General features: G+C 38.9%; 1 protein-coding gene across 1 annotated transcript; it reads right to left on the bottom strand.

The window, feature by feature from the left end:
• Positions 1-15,833: 15,833 nt before the first annotated feature.
• LOC107474411 (ammonium transporter 1 member 1) lies at positions 15,834-17,622 on the bottom strand. Its single transcript, XM_016094036.3, has one exon. The coding sequence runs from the start codon at positions 17,413-17,415 to the stop codon at positions 15,910-15,912; it is 1,506 nt and encodes a 501-aa protein (XP_015949522.1). The 5' UTR covers positions 17,416-17,622; the 3' UTR covers positions 15,834-15,909.
• Between the last annotated feature and the right edge of the window lie 684 nt (positions 17,623-18,306).

The raw sequence follows: 18,306 nt of genomic DNA on the forward strand, positions 1-18,306 counted from the left end.
GAAAACGTTCCTATGCTCTGTCACAGCACGGCTAATCATCTGTCGGTTCTCAATCAGGTTGGAATAGAATCCCTTGATTCTTTTGCGCTTGTCATCACGCCCAGCCTTCAGGAGTTTGAAGCTCGTCACAGTCATCCAATCATAGAGTCCTACTTGGAATACCACAAACAAGGTTTAGACCTTCCGGATCCTCAAGAATGCCGCCATCTATCTAGCTTATACCACGAAGATTCTGTTGGGGAATCTAAGAGATACACATTCAAGCTCTGTTGCATGTAGAACGGTAGTGGTTGTCAATCACGTGCGTTCATAAGTGAGAATGATGATGAGGGTTACTTATCATCACATTCATCATGTTCTTGGGTACGAATGAATATCTTGGAATAAGAATAATAGGGAATTGAATAAAAGACAATAGAATTGCATTAATACTTGAGGTACAGCAGAGCTCCACACCCTTAATCTATGGTGTGCAGAAACTCCACCGTTGAAAATACATAAGTAAAAGGTTCAGGCATGGCCGAATGGCCAGCCCCCTGAAACGTGCTCAATGGCCTCCTAAGATGAAGAATAATACAAAACTGAGACCAAAGATCAAATGTGGTCAAAAAGACTTCTAATACAATAGTTAAATGTTCTATTTATAATAAACTAGCTCCTAGGGTTTACATGAGTAAGTAATTGATGCATAAATCCACTTCCGGGGCCCACTTGGTGTATGTTTGGGCTGAGCTTGATCAATCCACGAGCTGAGGCTTCTCTTGGAGTTGAACTCCGAGTTATGACGTGTTTTGGGCGTTCAACTCCGGATCATGACGTTTTTCTGGCGTTTAACTCCAGACAGCAGCATGAACTTGGCGTTCAACGCCAAGTTACGTCGTCAACCTTCGAATAAAGTATGGACTATTATATATTGCTGGAAAGCCGTATAAATTATCCGCTCATCAGTATGGCTTCAAAATCTACTCATATGAGGACTCTGAGGAATGCAAAAAAGAATGTGGCAACTCAGAATCTTCAATTACAAAGAGAACTCGGATCTTCCTCTACCCGATCTTCTCCAAAGAAGTCGGAGTCCGATCCTTTGGATTCAAAGATAATCATCTTGACCCCTGCATCCTGGCTTATACCCTTAGATCCTTGTCCTCAGTCTCCCTCCTCAATAGAACCTGCTCCAAGAAACAAAAGTTGAATGAGGGGGATAGCATTTACTCTAGGAATTTGATGCCTTGACTTGGGGTGAAGAGAACCTTCTCCCTCATCATCACGTGAGTATGGATGATGTGGTCCTTCAGAATCACCTTCAAGTCTTAGCTCGGGGAGGGCTTCGCATGGTCGAAGTGTGTGCCACTTTGGCTAAGAAGCTGAGGGGCACTCCTATACAGGCCAGAGCTAGTGCTCTACTGATGTGGAAAAACTTAACGAGATTAAGAAGGAGCTGGAGCAAGAGAGGGAGACTTTGAGAACCGACCTGGAGAGAGATCCGGAGAGGTCGGTGAAGTCGGAGGCTGCTACTACTTTGGTTGAGAAGAAAATGAGAAAGTTAGAGGAGAGCTATACCCAAGTCTTTGGGAAAAAGCTGGAACTTCAAGAGGAGCTGGAGAAGATGAAGGAGAGATGCACCGAACTCGAGGAATCGGCCGCACTGGGGATGGACGAGATGTTTGAAAACCTAAAAGCCTAGATCAAGGTCCTGGCTCCCGACCTTGATCTTTCTCTTTTTAGTACGGATAATATTATGGTAGATGGTAAGATCATCCCTGCTCCTGAGGAATATAAGGACGAGCCTCCCCTTAACCCGAAGACTTCGGGTCCTCAGGTCGGTCAGACCTCAACGTCGGGAGCACAGCCTGAAGTTATTGTCATGGAGACCTCTTCTTCAGCTCCTGCTGGCATTCCTACCGTGCCAGTGTCTGTCCATCCTCTAACTCCTTCGGCTAGGAAAGATGTAGTTACGGGTGAGGACCATACTCCTCTTTGAGCCTTTTATACTCTTGCTTTAGATTTCTGGTACGTCCTGACCTATGGGCCTTATAATGCTTTTCTTGTAATAGCTTGCATTTTTTTCGAACACTTTTATCTTCCATTTAGTTGTTTTCACAACTTTATTTTTTATAAAGTAATGTTAAAAACTTTTTATGTTGCAAAGTACCCTTCTGTTTTTGAAATGAAGTTATGTTCTCATAAGAGGGTATGGTTTGCTTTGACTTTTAAGTCTTAGTAAATTTTGAGAGATATCAGTTTCCTTCTATAGATCTGACTTCCAGTAGTAGGCCTTTATTAAGTTACTTTTACAGCTCATTTTTTATCCGATCTCTTTGAGGTCACTTTGTACGAGATGTTTATATAACTTCTTACATGAATTTGTGCCTTGTCGCTTCATTTTGCCGACCATTTTTAGGTTGGGCAATGATTTTTGCAGTTTGTCGAGCTTAAGTTAATGCGTTCAAGAATAAAAAACTTTTGAAGAAAGAAAAAAAAGGATAGGATTTGTTATTAATAATAGATTCCTTTATAAATCTACTTTATTAAAGGCTTAGGTGCCTCTAGACCTCATGCTAGTGCCTTGGTAAAAAGCCCTTATAACTGGGCAAAATAGTACACCAAGACGCAAGGTTTGCTTTATCTACTTATAGTATTTTCTAAGGTTACATGCGTGCCAAGACCTTGGAAGCTCTCGCCCTTGGAGGTCGGACACTTTGTAATAACCTTTGCCTAAGACATCTACTATCTTGTAAGGTCCTCTCCAATTTGCAGCCAACTTTCCTTATCCTGATTTCTGCTCTCCGATGTCATTTTGGATCAGGATTAGATCGTTGGTGGTGAAGTTCCTTTTGATCACCTTTTGGTTATACCTTAGAGCCATCATTTGCTTTAAACATTCCTTCCTAATCTGAGCTCTTTCTCGGACTTCAGGGAGGAGGTCGAGCTCTTTCTTCTGTGCTTGGATGTTAACTCCTTCATTATAGAATATGACTCTAGGTAATTCTTCTGCTATTTCTATGGGGATCATGGCCTACATTCCGTAAGAAAGTCGGAAGGGTGATTCTCCCATTGTAGAATGTGGAGTAGTTCGGTATGCCCACAAGACTTGAGGAAGCTCGTCAGTCGAAGCCCGTTTTGTGTCTTGTAGTCGGTGTTTTAACTTGACCAATATGATTTTTTGGCAGTTTCAGCTTGTCCATTGGCTTGGAGATGCTCTACTGATGTGAACTGGTGTTTTACTTTTTAGGTCGGTCACTAAGTTCTTAAAGGTTGAGTCAGTAAATTGAGTCTTATTGTCCGTGGTAATGGAGTAGGAAACTCCAAACCTTTTGAGAATGTTTTTATATAGAAATTTTTGACTTCTTTGGGCAGTGATAGTTGCTAAGGGTTCTGTCTCAATCAATTTAGTGAAGTAGTCAATCCTAACTATGAGGTATTTGACTTGGCCTGGTGCTTGTGGAAATGGTCGAGTAGATCAAGGCCCCATTTTGCGAATGGCCATCGTGAGGTGACACTGATGAGCTCTTCAAGAGGCGCCACATGGAAATTGACATGTTTCTGGAAAGGTAGACATACCTTAACAAACTCGGTTGCCTCCTTTTATAAGGCCGGCTAGAAAAAGCTTGCTCGGATCACTTTATTAGCCAGTGACCGAGCTCCCAAGTGGTTTTCACATATGCCACTATGTACGTCCTTTAAAACTTCCTTTGTGTTGGAGGTCGGGACGCATTTTAAGAGGGGTGTTGAGATCCTTGATAAACCACTATTTTATGGTTTATCTTGTGCTCAATTAAGTGGATTTTATCAACTCTTTACCCACTTATTCATAATATTTGCATAGTTCTATATTTCCTTCCTGATTTTGTACTATGATTGAAAACGTGCTTCTTTGATCTTATATTTGCTTATTATTAATCCTCTCTTATTACCATTAGATTTCTTGATATGTGTGTTAAGTGATCTCAGAGATTACAGGGCAGGAATGGCTCAGAGGATGGAAAGGAAGCATGCAAAAGTGGAAGGAATACAAGAAGATGGAGAAATTGCTAAGCTGTCCAGCCTGACCTCTTTGCACTCAAACGGCTATAACTTTAGTTACAGAGGTTCAAATGACGCAGTTCTAGTTGCGTTGAAAAGCTAACGTCCGGGGCTTTGATTTGATATATAATTTGCCATATCTGCCCCGATGCCAGGTGACGCGAACGCGTGGGTCACGCGGACGCATGACCTGGCAGGAACACAACCCGCGCGGCCGCGTGAGCCATGCGGCCGTGTCACTTTTCCGCGACCTGTACGTACCAGAATACGCTGGGGGCAATTTCTAGGCTGTTTTTAACCCAGTTTTCAGCCTAGAAAACACAAATTAGAGGCTATAAAGTGGGGGAATCCATTCATTCATGAGGAGGCTCTCATAATTCACTTTTCATGTTTTAGATGTAGTTTTTAGAGAGAGAGGTTCTCTCCTCTCTCTTAGATTAGGATTTAGGATTTCTCTTAGTTTTAGGAGTGGCTCTCAATCCCAGGTTCTTTATTTATTCTATTATTTTATTTCAGTTTGTTAATGTTGGTTTACAAACTTCATGTTAGAATTGATTTCTTTTATTAATGCATTTTGAGGTATTTCAGATTATGATTATTTTATTCTGTTTAAGATTGCTTTCAATTCAATTTAGATTTATTTTTTCCTTTCGGCTTTGGTTAAATAATTGGTGACCCTTGAGTTATCAAACTCATTGTTGATTGAAAATTGGAATTCTTCAAGAATTAATTCAAGTTCCAATAACTCTAGTCTTTCCCAAGGAAAGACTAGGACCTAAGGAATCAGAATTAATTCATCCACCCAACTTACCTTCATAGTTAGAGGTTAACAAAGTGGGAGAGGAATCCAATTCTCTTTACAATTGATAAGGATAACCAGGATAGGACTTCCTATTTTCATACCTTGCCAAGAGTTTATTTTATAGTTATTTATTTATTTTATTTCTTCTTATGCAACATACTGCTCCCTAATTTCTAAAACCCCTAATTTACAAACTCATAACCAATAATAAGAACATACCTCCCTGCAATTCCTTGAGAAGACGACCCGAGGTTTGAATACTTGGTTATCAATTTCAAGGGGGTTTGTTACTTGTGACAACCAAAACGTTTGTATGAAAGGACTTTTGAAGGTTTAGAAACTATACTTGCAACGAGGATTTATCCGCAAATTTCTAGACCACGCAAAAGTTCTCTCATCAGTCCTTCTTTTGTATATGACATTATGGACTAGTGTGTAATTTTGTGCCTCTTTTACGAGTCTTCTAGCTTCCTTTTTATCCTTGGAAAGTACATCGAATTTGAGGTAGTTGGCTGTGGGAGTCATCCACCCTAAATGTTGTTTGGATATGGTCAGTACTTCTTCCTCCTTTAATATGGATGGTGATTACAAAGTCTCTTAAATAAGACTTCTATTGTTGCCCCCTGGCTTGGTGTTGGCTAATTTTGAGAGGGCATAAGCTCGGACGTTGGATTCCCAAGCTATATGTCAGACCTCACTTTCCGAAAAGTGTGTCAATTATTCTCAGGTTTTATCCAAGTATTTCTTCATAGTGGGGTCTTTAGCTTAATAGATGCCATTAATTTGTGAAGTTATTAATTGCGAATCATTGAACACCACCACTTTTTCTTCTTCAACTTCCTTAGATAGCTTCAAGCCAGCAAGTAAGGCTTCATATTTTGCTTGATTATTGGAAGCAGGGAACTTGAACCTTAAGGAGAGTTCTATCCGGGTTTCTTGGTCACTTTCTAGAATAATACATGCTCCACTTTCAGCTTTGTTTGATGACCTATCTACATACAAACTTCATATAACTAGGTTTTCCGGACTTTTAGTGTACTCGGCGATAAAGTCGGCAAGGTATTGTGACTTGATGGCTATCTGAGCTTTGTACCTTAGGTCGAACTCGGACAGCTCCACCGCCCATTGTAACATTCTTCTGGCCAAGTCTATTTTTTGTAGAATGTGTTTCATCGGTTAATTAGTGCGGACTTTGATGGTATGAGCTTGGAAGTAAGGTCAAAGCCTTCGAGATATGAGGATAAGGGCATAAGTGAACTTCTCTATCTTTTGGTAGTTTAATTTTCCCCCTTGTAGGGCTTTGCTGATGAAATAGATAGGCTACTGCCCCATTTTGTCTTCTCGGATCAAGCAGAAGCTATAGCTCGGCTTCCCACTGCTAAATACAGCACGAGCAATTCCCCTTTGATAGGTCGGGTGAGTATGGGTGGTTGCCCCAAGAATGCTTTGAAATCTTAGAAGGCTTGTTTGTATTTTGGGGTCCATTCGAATTGCTTTCCATTCCTTAAGATTGAGTAACAGAGAAGTGATTTTAGGGTTGATCTAGCTAAGATTCGAGATAGAGCTGCCAACCTTCCATTTAGCTATTGGACCTCTTTAGTACAAGTCAGGCTCTTCATGTTCAGTATGGCCTAACATTTGTTCGGGTTTGCTTTTATTTCTCTTTGGGTTAACATGAACCTTAGAAAACTTGCCAGCTTCTTCTGCAAAACTGCATTTTGAGGGATTTTACCTCATTTCATGCTTCCTTATAGTAGATAATACCTCTGAGAGATCAAACAATAGTGTTGCGTCCTCTTTGGTCTTAACAAGCATGTCGTCCACGTATATCTTCATGAGTTTTCTTATGTGAGCAGAAGACACTTTGTAGGCCCTGCGTTCTTTAATCCAAAAGGCATTACTATGTAATAATAGTTAGCCTTTGGAGTTATGAACGAGGTCTTCTCTTGATCTGACTTAAACATCGGAATTTGATTGTATCCCGAGTAGGCATCCATAAAGGACAAATATATATAGCATGAGGCCGAGTTGACCAGAGCATCAATACTGGGGAATGGATATACATCCTTAGGGCAGGCTTTATTGAGGTCGGTATAATCAACACACATTCTTCACTTTCCGTTTTATTTTTTCACCAACACAATGTTAGCTAACCATAGTAGATATTTTACCTCCCATATAAACCCTGTCTCCGGCAAGTTTATGGGACATCAGGTCAGGATTTATTCCGGGCATGTCAGAAGCCTTCCAGGTGAAGAGATCAGAGTTTTTGCTTAATAGGTCAACGAGCTATTCCTTTATGCTTCCTTTTAGGTTCCCCTATGCTTGTTGTCTCGTCAAGATGGTTTTCAATTTGTACCTCTTTTATTTTTTCCTTAGGTTGGGGGCGCAATTCTTCACGAGTTTGGACCCCTCCTAACTCGATGGTGTTGACTTCTTTTCCTCCTGGATTGTTTTTCAAACTGAGGCTCTCATTGTAGCATTTTCGGACCAATTTTTGGTCCGCTTTTACAGTTGCGATCCCTTTTGCTATAAGGAATTTCATGCAGAGATGAGCAGTAGAAACAACTACTGCAAGTCAGTTCAAGGTGGTCTGGCCTATTAAGGCATTTTAAGCTGAGTTTACATCAACTACGATGTAGTTAATACTTAGCGTCTTTGACATGATACCTTTTCTGAAAGTGGTGTACAATGAGATCTAACCAAGAAGTCAGATTGGGGTATCTCCCAGTCCGAAGAGGCTGTCTGGGTATGCTTTTAGATCCTTTTCTTCTAACCTGAGCTTGTCAAAAGAGGGTTTGAACAAAATATCAGCCGAGCAACCCTAATCTATCAAGGTTCTATGGAGGTTAGCATTTGCCAGGATCATAGTTATCACCATGGGTCGTCATGCCCAAGTAATATTCCTTAACCGTCTTCTTTAGTGAATGAGATAGTGGGAAAGTCAGTCAATTGACTGTCTTCCCCGACTTGATATACCTCCTTGAGGTGTCTTTTTTGTGAGGATTTTGATATTCCTCCTCCTGCAAACCCCTCATTGATCATGTGTATATGTCGTTCTGGGGTGTGAGGAGGGTGATCTGGTCGTCCTCCTTCTTCATCTCATTTTCTTTTCCTTGAGTCATCCGATCTGTAGGCCAGGTATTTGTCAAGTCGGCCTTCTCTGGCCAGCTTTTCTATGACATTCTTCAAGTCATAATATTCATTAGTGGAATGTCCATAGAGCTTATGTTACTCACAATATTCTATCTGACTTCCAGCTTTTTTGTGTTTAATCGGACGAGGAGGTGGAAGCTTCTCCGTATGACATATTTTCTCTATACACGTCCACAAGGAGACCCTTAAAGGAGTATAATTATTATAATTTTTGGGCTTTTTTGTGTTCTGCTCCTCTCTCTTTTGGGCTCCTTTTCCTTTTTCCGGGTAGTAGGACAGGTTTGTCCGTAGAAAAAGTTCCCTAAGATGGGAATTTTTTCTCCATGTTGATATATTTTTCTGCTCTTTCTTGAACTTTGTTCAAAAAAGTCATGTATTATTTGGATATTGGCCAAGAGAATGGTCCCTCTCTGAGATTGTTAACTATGCCCATGATCACGGCTTCAGTGGGCGAATTTTAAATTTCCAGGTAGGCCTTGTTGAACCTTTCCATATAGTCGCGAAGAGTTTCATTGACTTCTTACTTAACTCCCAACAAGCTCGGGATGTGCTTGGTTTTATCCTTTTGGATAGAGAATCTAGTTAAAAGCTTTCTAACAAGGTTGAGGAAACTGGTTATTGATCGGGGTGGTAGGCTATCGAACCACTTCATGGCTGCCTTCATTAGAGTAGTCGGGAAGACTTTACAACTGGCAGCGTCAGAAGCGTCGGCCAGGTACATTCTCCTTTTTGAAGTTACTGAGGTGGTGGCTTGGGTCGGATATTCCGTCATAGAGATCCATATCGGGTGATTTGAAATTCCTGGGAACTTTATCCCTCATGATCCCTTTTGTGAATGGATATTCTCCTCCCAAGAGGCTTTCATCACGATTTGCTTGGTCATTCCTATTTCGTAGATCAGCTTCTAGCTTTCGAAGCTTGTCTTCAAGCTCATTTTGTCGTCTCACCTTTCTTCATAACTCCCATTCTGCTTTTCGTTGTCGTTCAGCCTCGTGTTTGATCTATTCCAGTTGATCCCCCTGGCCATGAACCAGGTCCAGGATCTTGGTTGTATGAGGGCGGTCCTCATCCTCGAGATGATGCACTGATAAATCACTATTTTATAGTTTATCTTGTACTCAATTGAGTGGTTTTTATCAACTCTTTACCCACTTATTCATATGATTTGCATGTTTTACATTTTCCTTCCTGATTCTGTACTATGATTGAAAACATGATTCTTTGGTCTTAATTTTGCTATGTTTAATCCTCTCTTATTATCATTCGATCCCTTGATATGTGTGTTAAGTGATTTCAGAGATTATAGGGCAGGAATGAGTTAGAGGATGGAAAGGAAGCATGCAAACGGTCATAACATGGGCTACAGAGGTCCAAATGACACGATTCCAGTTGCGTTGGAAAGCTAACATCCGGGGCTTCGATTTAATATATAATTTCTTATTTGAAGGCTTTCTGCGCCTAGTTTGGGGGAGATTTTTGGATGAATACAAGCACAAGCCACCATAACAGGAAGCTCCTCAAATGTCCAACTTAAGGACTTTAACTAAAAGTGCTAGGTGGGAGACAACTCACCATGGTATGATCGTCCCTCTTCAGTTTTAATTCTAGTCTATTTTGTTTGTTTTTGAATTTTGATTGAACCTGAAATTTTGCATAACATTCATATTAGCATTGCATTCTGCATACTGCATCAAAAAAAAACACGCGCACGTGACGCGTAAGCGTCGCCGACGCGTCTGCGTCATATGTGCGTTGGGAAGAAAACAAAATTGAACAGAGAGTCACGCAAAAGTACGGCTGGAGGCATGCCTTTGGCACCAATTGGTCCACGCGACCGCGTCGGTGACGCGTTCGCGTCATGTGAGAAAAATGCCTCCCATGCGTCCGCGTCACCCACGCGAATGCGTGCCTTAAAATCGACGTAAAAAGGGTGTATGGCCGAAAGTTGAGCTAGAGCTGGGTTGAACCTATGCTAGCTGCACAAGCCCTGCCACGCGTACGGGTGCCCTACGCGTCTGCGCCGTTTTCAAATTTAGGTCATCCACGCGATCGCGTCAACCACGCGACCGCGTCACCCAAGGATTTGGCAATATGAATTTCAAAAAGAGAGTTGCGCGACCGCGAGGCTGCCCTCGCGCTAATGGCACAAATCGATCCACGCGACCGCGTGGATGACGCGACTACGTCATTTCATAGAAGCGCTATTCGCGCAAACGCGTCACTCACGCGCTCGCGTAGCCTGCGCCGCACAGCTTATCCAAATCAGCCAAATATCTTATCTTTTCTTCCCCAAATCTAACTCCGTTCTTTCCCTTCTTATTTCTTTCTTCCTTCCCTTCTTTTTCTTTCTTTTTCTTTTAATTGGTGTTGGAAATTTATTTGGGTCATTATTTTCCATATTTTGCTTGTGAATTATTCAGGAATTATTTTGACAATTATATATTACTTTTTATAGGGTTGCTTACATGTTCAATTTAATACCTTCAATAACTTATTTCCCATGCATGCTATGTGTTTGTGAAAAAGCCCGTATGGCATCATGCACTACTTTTATACTATCCTACTACTTTAATGCCTATTTTTCACAAAATCTCTTTTATATTTTATTAATTAAATATAATTGTTATTACAACATATTGTTAGTTTGAAAGACTTGGTAATCTAACTTGGACATTTAATGCTTGATCTATGCTACTCATGCCTTTGCAAGCATGCCAATAAACATCTTGCATTTAATTGTCATCACATGCACTTGCTATATTTCCATTGATGACTTTTCACATGTAGTCATGACCATGTGTTAACGTCATTCTTCTTTACTGTGCATTGATTACCACATTTCCCGTTCTCTTCCTTGCTCTAACCCTTAGCTTTAAAAGTTACTTTTTTTCCCTTTTTAGGATGGCCACCAAGAAGGGCAGAGAGAAAGCTACTCCCAAGCCACCAGCAAGGAAAGGAAAAAAAAAGAGCACCAACTGAGGAACCACAACCCCCATCCACTTGCACATCTTAGCATGCACCGAGGACGGTGCAATCTTTAAGTGTGGGAAGGTCGATACCGACATCCAGGGGTTAGTTACCTTCTTTTCAACACCAATACTCTATTTTCTTTGTTTGTTCATTGTTGCATTTGCATATTTGATTGTATGTTTGTTTGATTTTATGCATTTAAGTAGTACTTGGTTGAAAAATAATAAGTTTCTTTCTAGGACCCTATTTTTGAAAATTTTCACTAATTTAAATTAAAAATTAAAAATTTTCTATGTGTTAAATTTGTTTGAAGATTGTAAATTGGAACATGATTTTTGAGCTAAAGAGCACACAACCCGTGAGATTTTGAGCTTAATTACATGGTTACACTATTTAAACCATAAATTTTATTCTTGTGTGTTTCTTTCTCTATGATTGTAATCTTTACTTTGTTTCAGTCTATATGTCCAATATAGAATGTAGATACATACCTGCATGTGATTGAGGCCAATATTTAAATTTTTGCTCACTTATCCCAAATAAGCCTACCTTTTACATCACCCTTGTTAGCCCCCCTTGAGCCTTTTAATCCCATTATATTCTATAACCACATTACTAGCCTTAAGCAGAAAAACAAATTAAAAATTCCAAGTTGAATCCTTGGTTAGCTTAAGATAGAAATTGTGTATCAACTAAGTGTGGAGAAATTTATGGAAACATGGGATGATAGAAAAAAGGTATTAAAGTGAATAAATTATTTGAAATTTGGGAGCATGCTCAGGTGAAATCAAAATAATTAAAACACCATGTGCATTGATATATTATTCTTATATTTCAAAAAAAAAAGAGAAAAAAATTTATTAAGTAATTAAATAAGGGGACAAAAAAATTTACCCCAATGCAAAAATTAAAAAATCAATGCACATGGGATAAAATCAAAAATAAAATTGGTGCATGAGTATGTAACACACAAGTGGGAAATTGGGTAGCTAGGCAAGATTTCTAGATTATATAGAGTATGTATATGTTAGGTGACATCTTAGACTAATCAAGGGTTCAATTATTAGCTCACTTAGTCTTATATATACCCTTACCCTTACCTTAGCCCCATTACAACCTTGAAAAAGACCTCATGATGTTTGTATGTATATATTAAATATTTGTTGATTGGTTAGATGAAGAACAAAGTTTAGAAAGTATGATTAGAGAAGAATAGAGTAATTATCCTATACACTAGAGAGACTAGAGTGATATACACTACCAGTAAGGGTTCAATGCTTGATTCTATGTTCCCTACTTTTACAAGCTATCTTCCTACAAGTTTACTTATCTTTTATTGTGAAATTTGAATTAGTGGAATTTGATTCATATTTGGCTTAGAAAACTTATTTACTTTTAACCAAGTAGGTAGAAACATTTTGCATGTAGTTGCATTTACATGGATAGGTTACATTTCATATTCTCTATCATTCCTCTTCACTCCTTTATAGCTTCTCTTGAGCTTAGCATGAGGACATGCTAATGTTTAAGCATGGGGAGGTTGATAAACCACTATTTTATGGTTTATCTTGTACTTAATTGAGTGATTTTTATCAACTCTTTATCCACTTATTCATATGATTTGCATGTTTTACAATTTCCTTCCTGATTCTATGCTATGATTGAAAACATGCTTCTTTGGTCTTATTTTTGCTATGTTTAATCCTCTCTTATTACCATTCGATGCCTTGATATGTGTGTTAAGTGATTTCAGAGATTATAGGGCAGGAATGGCTTAGAGGATGGAAAGGAAGCATGCAAAAGTGGAAGGAATACAAGAAACTGAAGGAATTGCCAAAGCTGTCAGCCTGACCTCTTCGCACTCAAACGGTCATAACTTGAGCTACAGAAGTTCAAATGACACGGTTCCAGTTGCGTTGGAAAGCTAACATTTGGGGCTTCGATTTGATATATAATTTGCCATAGTGGCAGTACAGATAGACGACGCAAACCCGTGCTCCACACGAACACGTCGTATCTGCGAAAATCAGCGTGGCAGATTTCATAACCAGCGAATTCTGGGTTATTTTCGGCCCAGTTTCAAGCCTAGAAAACACAGATTAAAGACTACAAAGTGGAAGAATGAAAGAGAGGACTCATAATTCATTTTTCATAATTTAGATGTAGCTTTAGAGAGAGAGGCTCTCTCCTCTCTCTCCTCTCTCTTAGGATTATGATCCCTTTTAAAGGATTTAGGATTTATTATTATTTCAACTTACAATTCTTCTGAGCTCCAGGTTCAATGTTCATTTAAATTATTAATGCAAAGAGTACTTTTTCATTTAATTTTATTATTTATTTAATTTTTCTCAATTTTATTATCATGTCTCTTTTCTACTCCCTTCTCCCAACAACGAAGATGGTATGCATGTTGATAGAGTAGACTCCCAATTTGATTGGGAGTTGATTAAAAGGAGAACCTTGAGTTGGAATACTCAAGAGTTCAATTGTAATTGGTTCATTGTTGGTTGGCTTGTTAGTCACTAACTCTAATCCTTCCCAAGGGAGAGGATTAGGACTTGTGAATAGAAGTTGACTTTTAACTTGACTTTCCTTTATTCGTTGAGGGTTAACTAAGTAGAAACAACTACCAATTATTAATTGATCTTGAGAAAATTCCAACAAGGATAGAACTTCCGATCAATCTTCTCTTAGTCAATGCTTTTTATTGTTATTGTTTTTTTCTCTGCAATTCACTCTTCTTATTTCTTAATCCAAAACCCCAATTTACACAAACTCAACCAATAATAAGAATATATCCCTGCAATTCCTTGAGAAAATGACTCGAGGTTTAAATACTTCGGTTATCAATTTCAAAGGGGTTTGTTACTTGTGACAACCAAAATATTTTTAAGAAAGGTTGATTTCTTGGTTTAGAAACTATACTTACAACGAGAATTTATTATAACTTCTAAACCATCAATATTCAGTTCTTCATGGACTTCAGAATGGATCCTCCTTGGGTGAAGATTTCCCAAAGTCCCTTCCCCGTGAGGCCCATGAGGGTTTTGTGGTAGAGGCAGGAGTATGATGGCCTGGCCTTCTAGTTGAGCTTCTTGCTCAGATTCAGATGCTGAGTGACCGTACTCATGCTAGTGGTCCGCAATTGTCAATAGGCGAATTCCAAGTCCCTGGCAATGGCGCCAATATTCCGAAGGTTACCTAAAACATTGATTTGGGGCTGAACATGAGGTCCAGATCCCTTAGTATGGTAGCATCCGACCTCTTTAGTGCTGAGGTGCCGCCTGTCTGAGTTATTTGGGGTGATACCTACAAGAGACTCCGATGCTTAAATTTGCAAGAATTTTAGGAAGGTTTTTAGTAGATCAGAATGTGTCTATATCTGAGAGGTGTTAGTGAATTTATAGTAGAGTCGATAACCACTTTTGTTGGAGTAATTCCATCTTTTCTGATGGCTAATTGTTCCCTTTATCTTGAGAGTTTGTTAGGACTTATCTTATTAGAGAAGATAAAATTTTCAGTCGAGATTCTCGGGAGCAGCTACCTGTGAAGGTCACCTTTTTTGGTGGGTCTTTTATCTCTATTGAGAATGGCTTTTATTTATTGAATTAGGGTATGAACAATTATTATACATGTAAGTCCGGAGAGATATGCTATATGTGGATCAATTTTTTCCACCAAAAATAATACTTTTATTTTCATGTTATTGTCCTATTAAAAGTTTCTTTTTTATTTATTTTTGTTGACATGGTATGTAATATGAGTGTTTAGTTTTATTTAGATCTCTGTGCTATTGTCATTGACATTCAAGTATACTATTGTCATTTACATTCAAGTAATAAAAAAAAATTATCATCTCACCACTTTAACTACTTAGCTTATACATATTTTAGTAATGATATCATGGTATATAAAATATGATACATATTTTCAGTCAATTATTTTTCTGTTAGCTATATTATTCTTTTTTTTTATTTGTTATTAATAAAATAATGTAAAATAAAGTGAAAGAACTTTTTAGTAATTCTTAATTTTTTAAAATGTTCATTGATTAAAAAAATCTTTTTAAAACATACGTAATTTTTTGACCTAATTCATAATTCTTGATTCTTAATTTTTATTTGTATTTATTTTAGAAAAATTCATTATTAAATTCTTTTCCTAGAAAAAAAAAATTTACTCCCTCTTTAATTTTGTGTTAATACAATTTAATATATATGTGAATGGTCAAATATGTCAATACACATAAATTTTTATTGTTGTCTAAACTTACTATGTATTAAATAAAATAAAATGTTACTATTTATAGCATAATTAAATAAAAAATTTTCAAAACTTTTAAAATAGAAGAAAATTAGAATTTTAAAAATATCAATTATACTAGAAGAATATTTCAGTTAAACCATATTAGAGAGAATTTTTAAAAATTAGAATATAAATTTATTAAATATTAATTGAGATTTACAGATAAATTTAGAAACTAAATTAAATATTAACTAAAAAACCCAGAAAATTTGTATTGAACAACTCCACTTGTCTAACTTCCCTTGTCTTTCTTTTACTTTTTCTTTCTTTGCATTTGTATTTATATTATGTGACTTAATTTTAACACATGACAAAAAGTACAATGCTACAAATAAATTTATATAATTAAATTAACAAATCATGAAACTTATAGGTAAAATTGTAACTAAAATTACATTTATATTTAATATTTGACTATTTGTTAAAAATATAATTAAATTAAAACATTAATATTAAAATAATATTATAATTTTAACAAAATTTTTTAAATATGCTTAAAGTTTTGTAACCATTATAAAATTTACCTAATTAATATTACATTTACAAAGCCCAAACAAAGAGAACGAGGGAGACAAAATAACAAAAAGACAAATCTTATTTTTATACCTAGCAAAAATACATGATATGCAAGTGCAAATATGAAAAACTTATCATCATTCTGTGGTAGGAGTTGAGGAAGCGTTTGGCTCAATTCTTTTCAACTGAATCCCATGCTTGTGCGATTCATCGTCCTCGTAAGCATAAGCAAACCCACCATGTCGGGTCAGATCCATACCCGCGAGTTCATCCTCCGGTGAGATCCGAAGCAACTTCATCTTATTCAAAACAAAGAAAAGTGGACCCATTGTAGCACTCACCCAACCAGTAATAACCAGAATCTGAATCACATGCGCCGCCAGCAGTTTTCCGCCACCACCCATCAACAGCCCGTGCCCCCGACCCGACCCGTAGACCTGTTTCACATACTCCTCCTTCGCAAAGAGAGCGGTGAAAATCACACCCCACGCGCCGCAGCCGCCATGAAGCTGAGCGGCCTCCAACGGGTCGTCATATTTGACTTTTTCAGCCAATTTATTGCAGCCAATCAAAACCAAGGAGGCAAAAAAGCCGCACACAATTGCAGCCCAAGGCTCCACGACAGAGCATCCGGCCGTGATCGCTGCGAACCCGCCTAGCAACCCGTTACAAACATCAGTCACGTTCCAGTGACCAGACAATATCCTTTTCCCAAAAAGTGTTGTTAGGGCGGCCGTACAACCGGCTAAGGTTGTAGTTACTGCGGTCCTACCAACAGCACTCCATTGACCATAATAATTGCCAGATTCGTCGTAGTAAACTAGAATCTTGTTAAAAGAGCCAGGGTTAAATCCATACCAACCAAACCAGAGCATGAAAGTACCAAGTACCACCAATGATGCACTGTGCCCACGTAAAGCCACCGCTCGGCCGGTGTGATCGAAACGGCCTATTCTGGGCCCCTCAATTAGGGCACCCCATAAACCGGCAATGCCACCGACCATGTGAACGACTCCGGATCCCGCAAAATCGATGACTCCAGATCCGAAGAGGAGGTTCCCTGTGTTGAAGGCACTGGCCCACCCATCGGTGGACCAGATCCAATGCGACACAACGGGGTAGACGAAGCCAGTGAGGAAGGATGAGTAGATGAGGTAAGCGACGAACTGCGTCCGCTCCGCGATAGAGCCGCTGGTGATGCCAGCGGCGGCGATGGCGAAGGCCCACTGGTAGAGGAAGTTGCTGTAGTCAAAATCCTGAGCTTCTGAAGGAACTTGCTTGAGGCCGAAGAAGTGGCGGCCGATGAAGCCATTGGAGGGGACGCCGAAAGCAAAGGCAAAACCGAATAGGTAGTAGAAGAGGCCGCCGGCGGCGGCGTCGAGGACGTTGGTAAGCATGATGTTCATGGTGTTCTTGGCGCGGACGGAGCCGGCGCAGAGCATGGCGAAGCCGAGCTGCATGGAGAAGACGAGATAGGCTGAGAAGAGGAGGTAGGTGCTGTCCACCGCGTGCTTGGTGTCTTTGTACTGCATACTCACGGCGGTGAACTGATCGCAGATGAGACTTGCAGCGGCTGCAGCGTTGGTGGCGTTGGGGCCGAAGTATTGTGCCAGTTGCGCCGCTGAGCATGACGGCTGAGCCATGGTTCTGTTTCGTTGTGTTTGTGAGTTTTGACTGTTTTTAAAAGATTTTTAATTGACGATTTGAAGAATCAAAGGAGAGAAGGAATCGAGTGATTTTCGCTGAGGATGCACAGGGATTCCGTGTGTGTGCTTATGAGTGGTTAGTAGTTGCCATATATAAGGCGAAAGTGGGAAATGGGAGGGTGAAGACTTTGACCAGTGAGAGAGAGAAGGAAAGAAGACTTTTCCACAATTTCACATTTTCTGTTTATTTAAAAGAAAAGTATACGGTATCAAGAATTGGGTCTATCTTTAGTAAGTTCAAAGTTTTTGAGCTTTTTTAATATGCACAAAAAATAATTTGTAAATGTACTTCATATTGTAGTTTAATAATAAGAATAATTTTTTTACCTTTATTACAAATATTTTTAAAATTTATCTAATAAAACTCTAATTTCATCTCACTTTTCAATTTATCCACAAAGCCACTGCCACCTGCTCTACTCTTTTTTGGTCTCTGTCATTACCATCGCCGTCCAATCCGGCACTCGATGCCAGTCTCAGCCCATCTCCCGACGTTGCTATTAGACTCTTTCTCTCCGTCGTTCATTCTCAGTATCTCTGTTCTATCTTTTCTCTTCTCTCTTCTAGTCGTCGTCAACGACGTGGTACTTCGTCTCCTCCTTCATCCTCCACTTCTAGAGTTTCAATGGAGCCTCAGTTTTAGGTATAAATTTGCTTCATTAATTTTGCTTTTTTCGTTCCTTTTATGTTCTTGTTGTATGAATCTGCTTCATTGAACTCATTCAATTATTTTTTTGTTCTACTTATTTTTTGTTTAGGTTTTCCATACGAATTTGTTTCATTGATTTCATTCAATTATTTTTTTGTTCTGTTTATTCGGTTGTTTGA

The sequence above is a fragment of the Arachis duranensis genome, chromosome 2 (assembly GCF_000817695.3).
Source record: "Arachis duranensis cultivar V14167 chromosome 2, aradu.V14167.gnm2.J7QH, whole genome shotgun sequence".
In the NCBI taxonomy this organism is placed as follows: Eukaryota; Viridiplantae; Streptophyta; class Magnoliopsida; order Fabales; family Fabaceae; genus Arachis; species Arachis duranensis.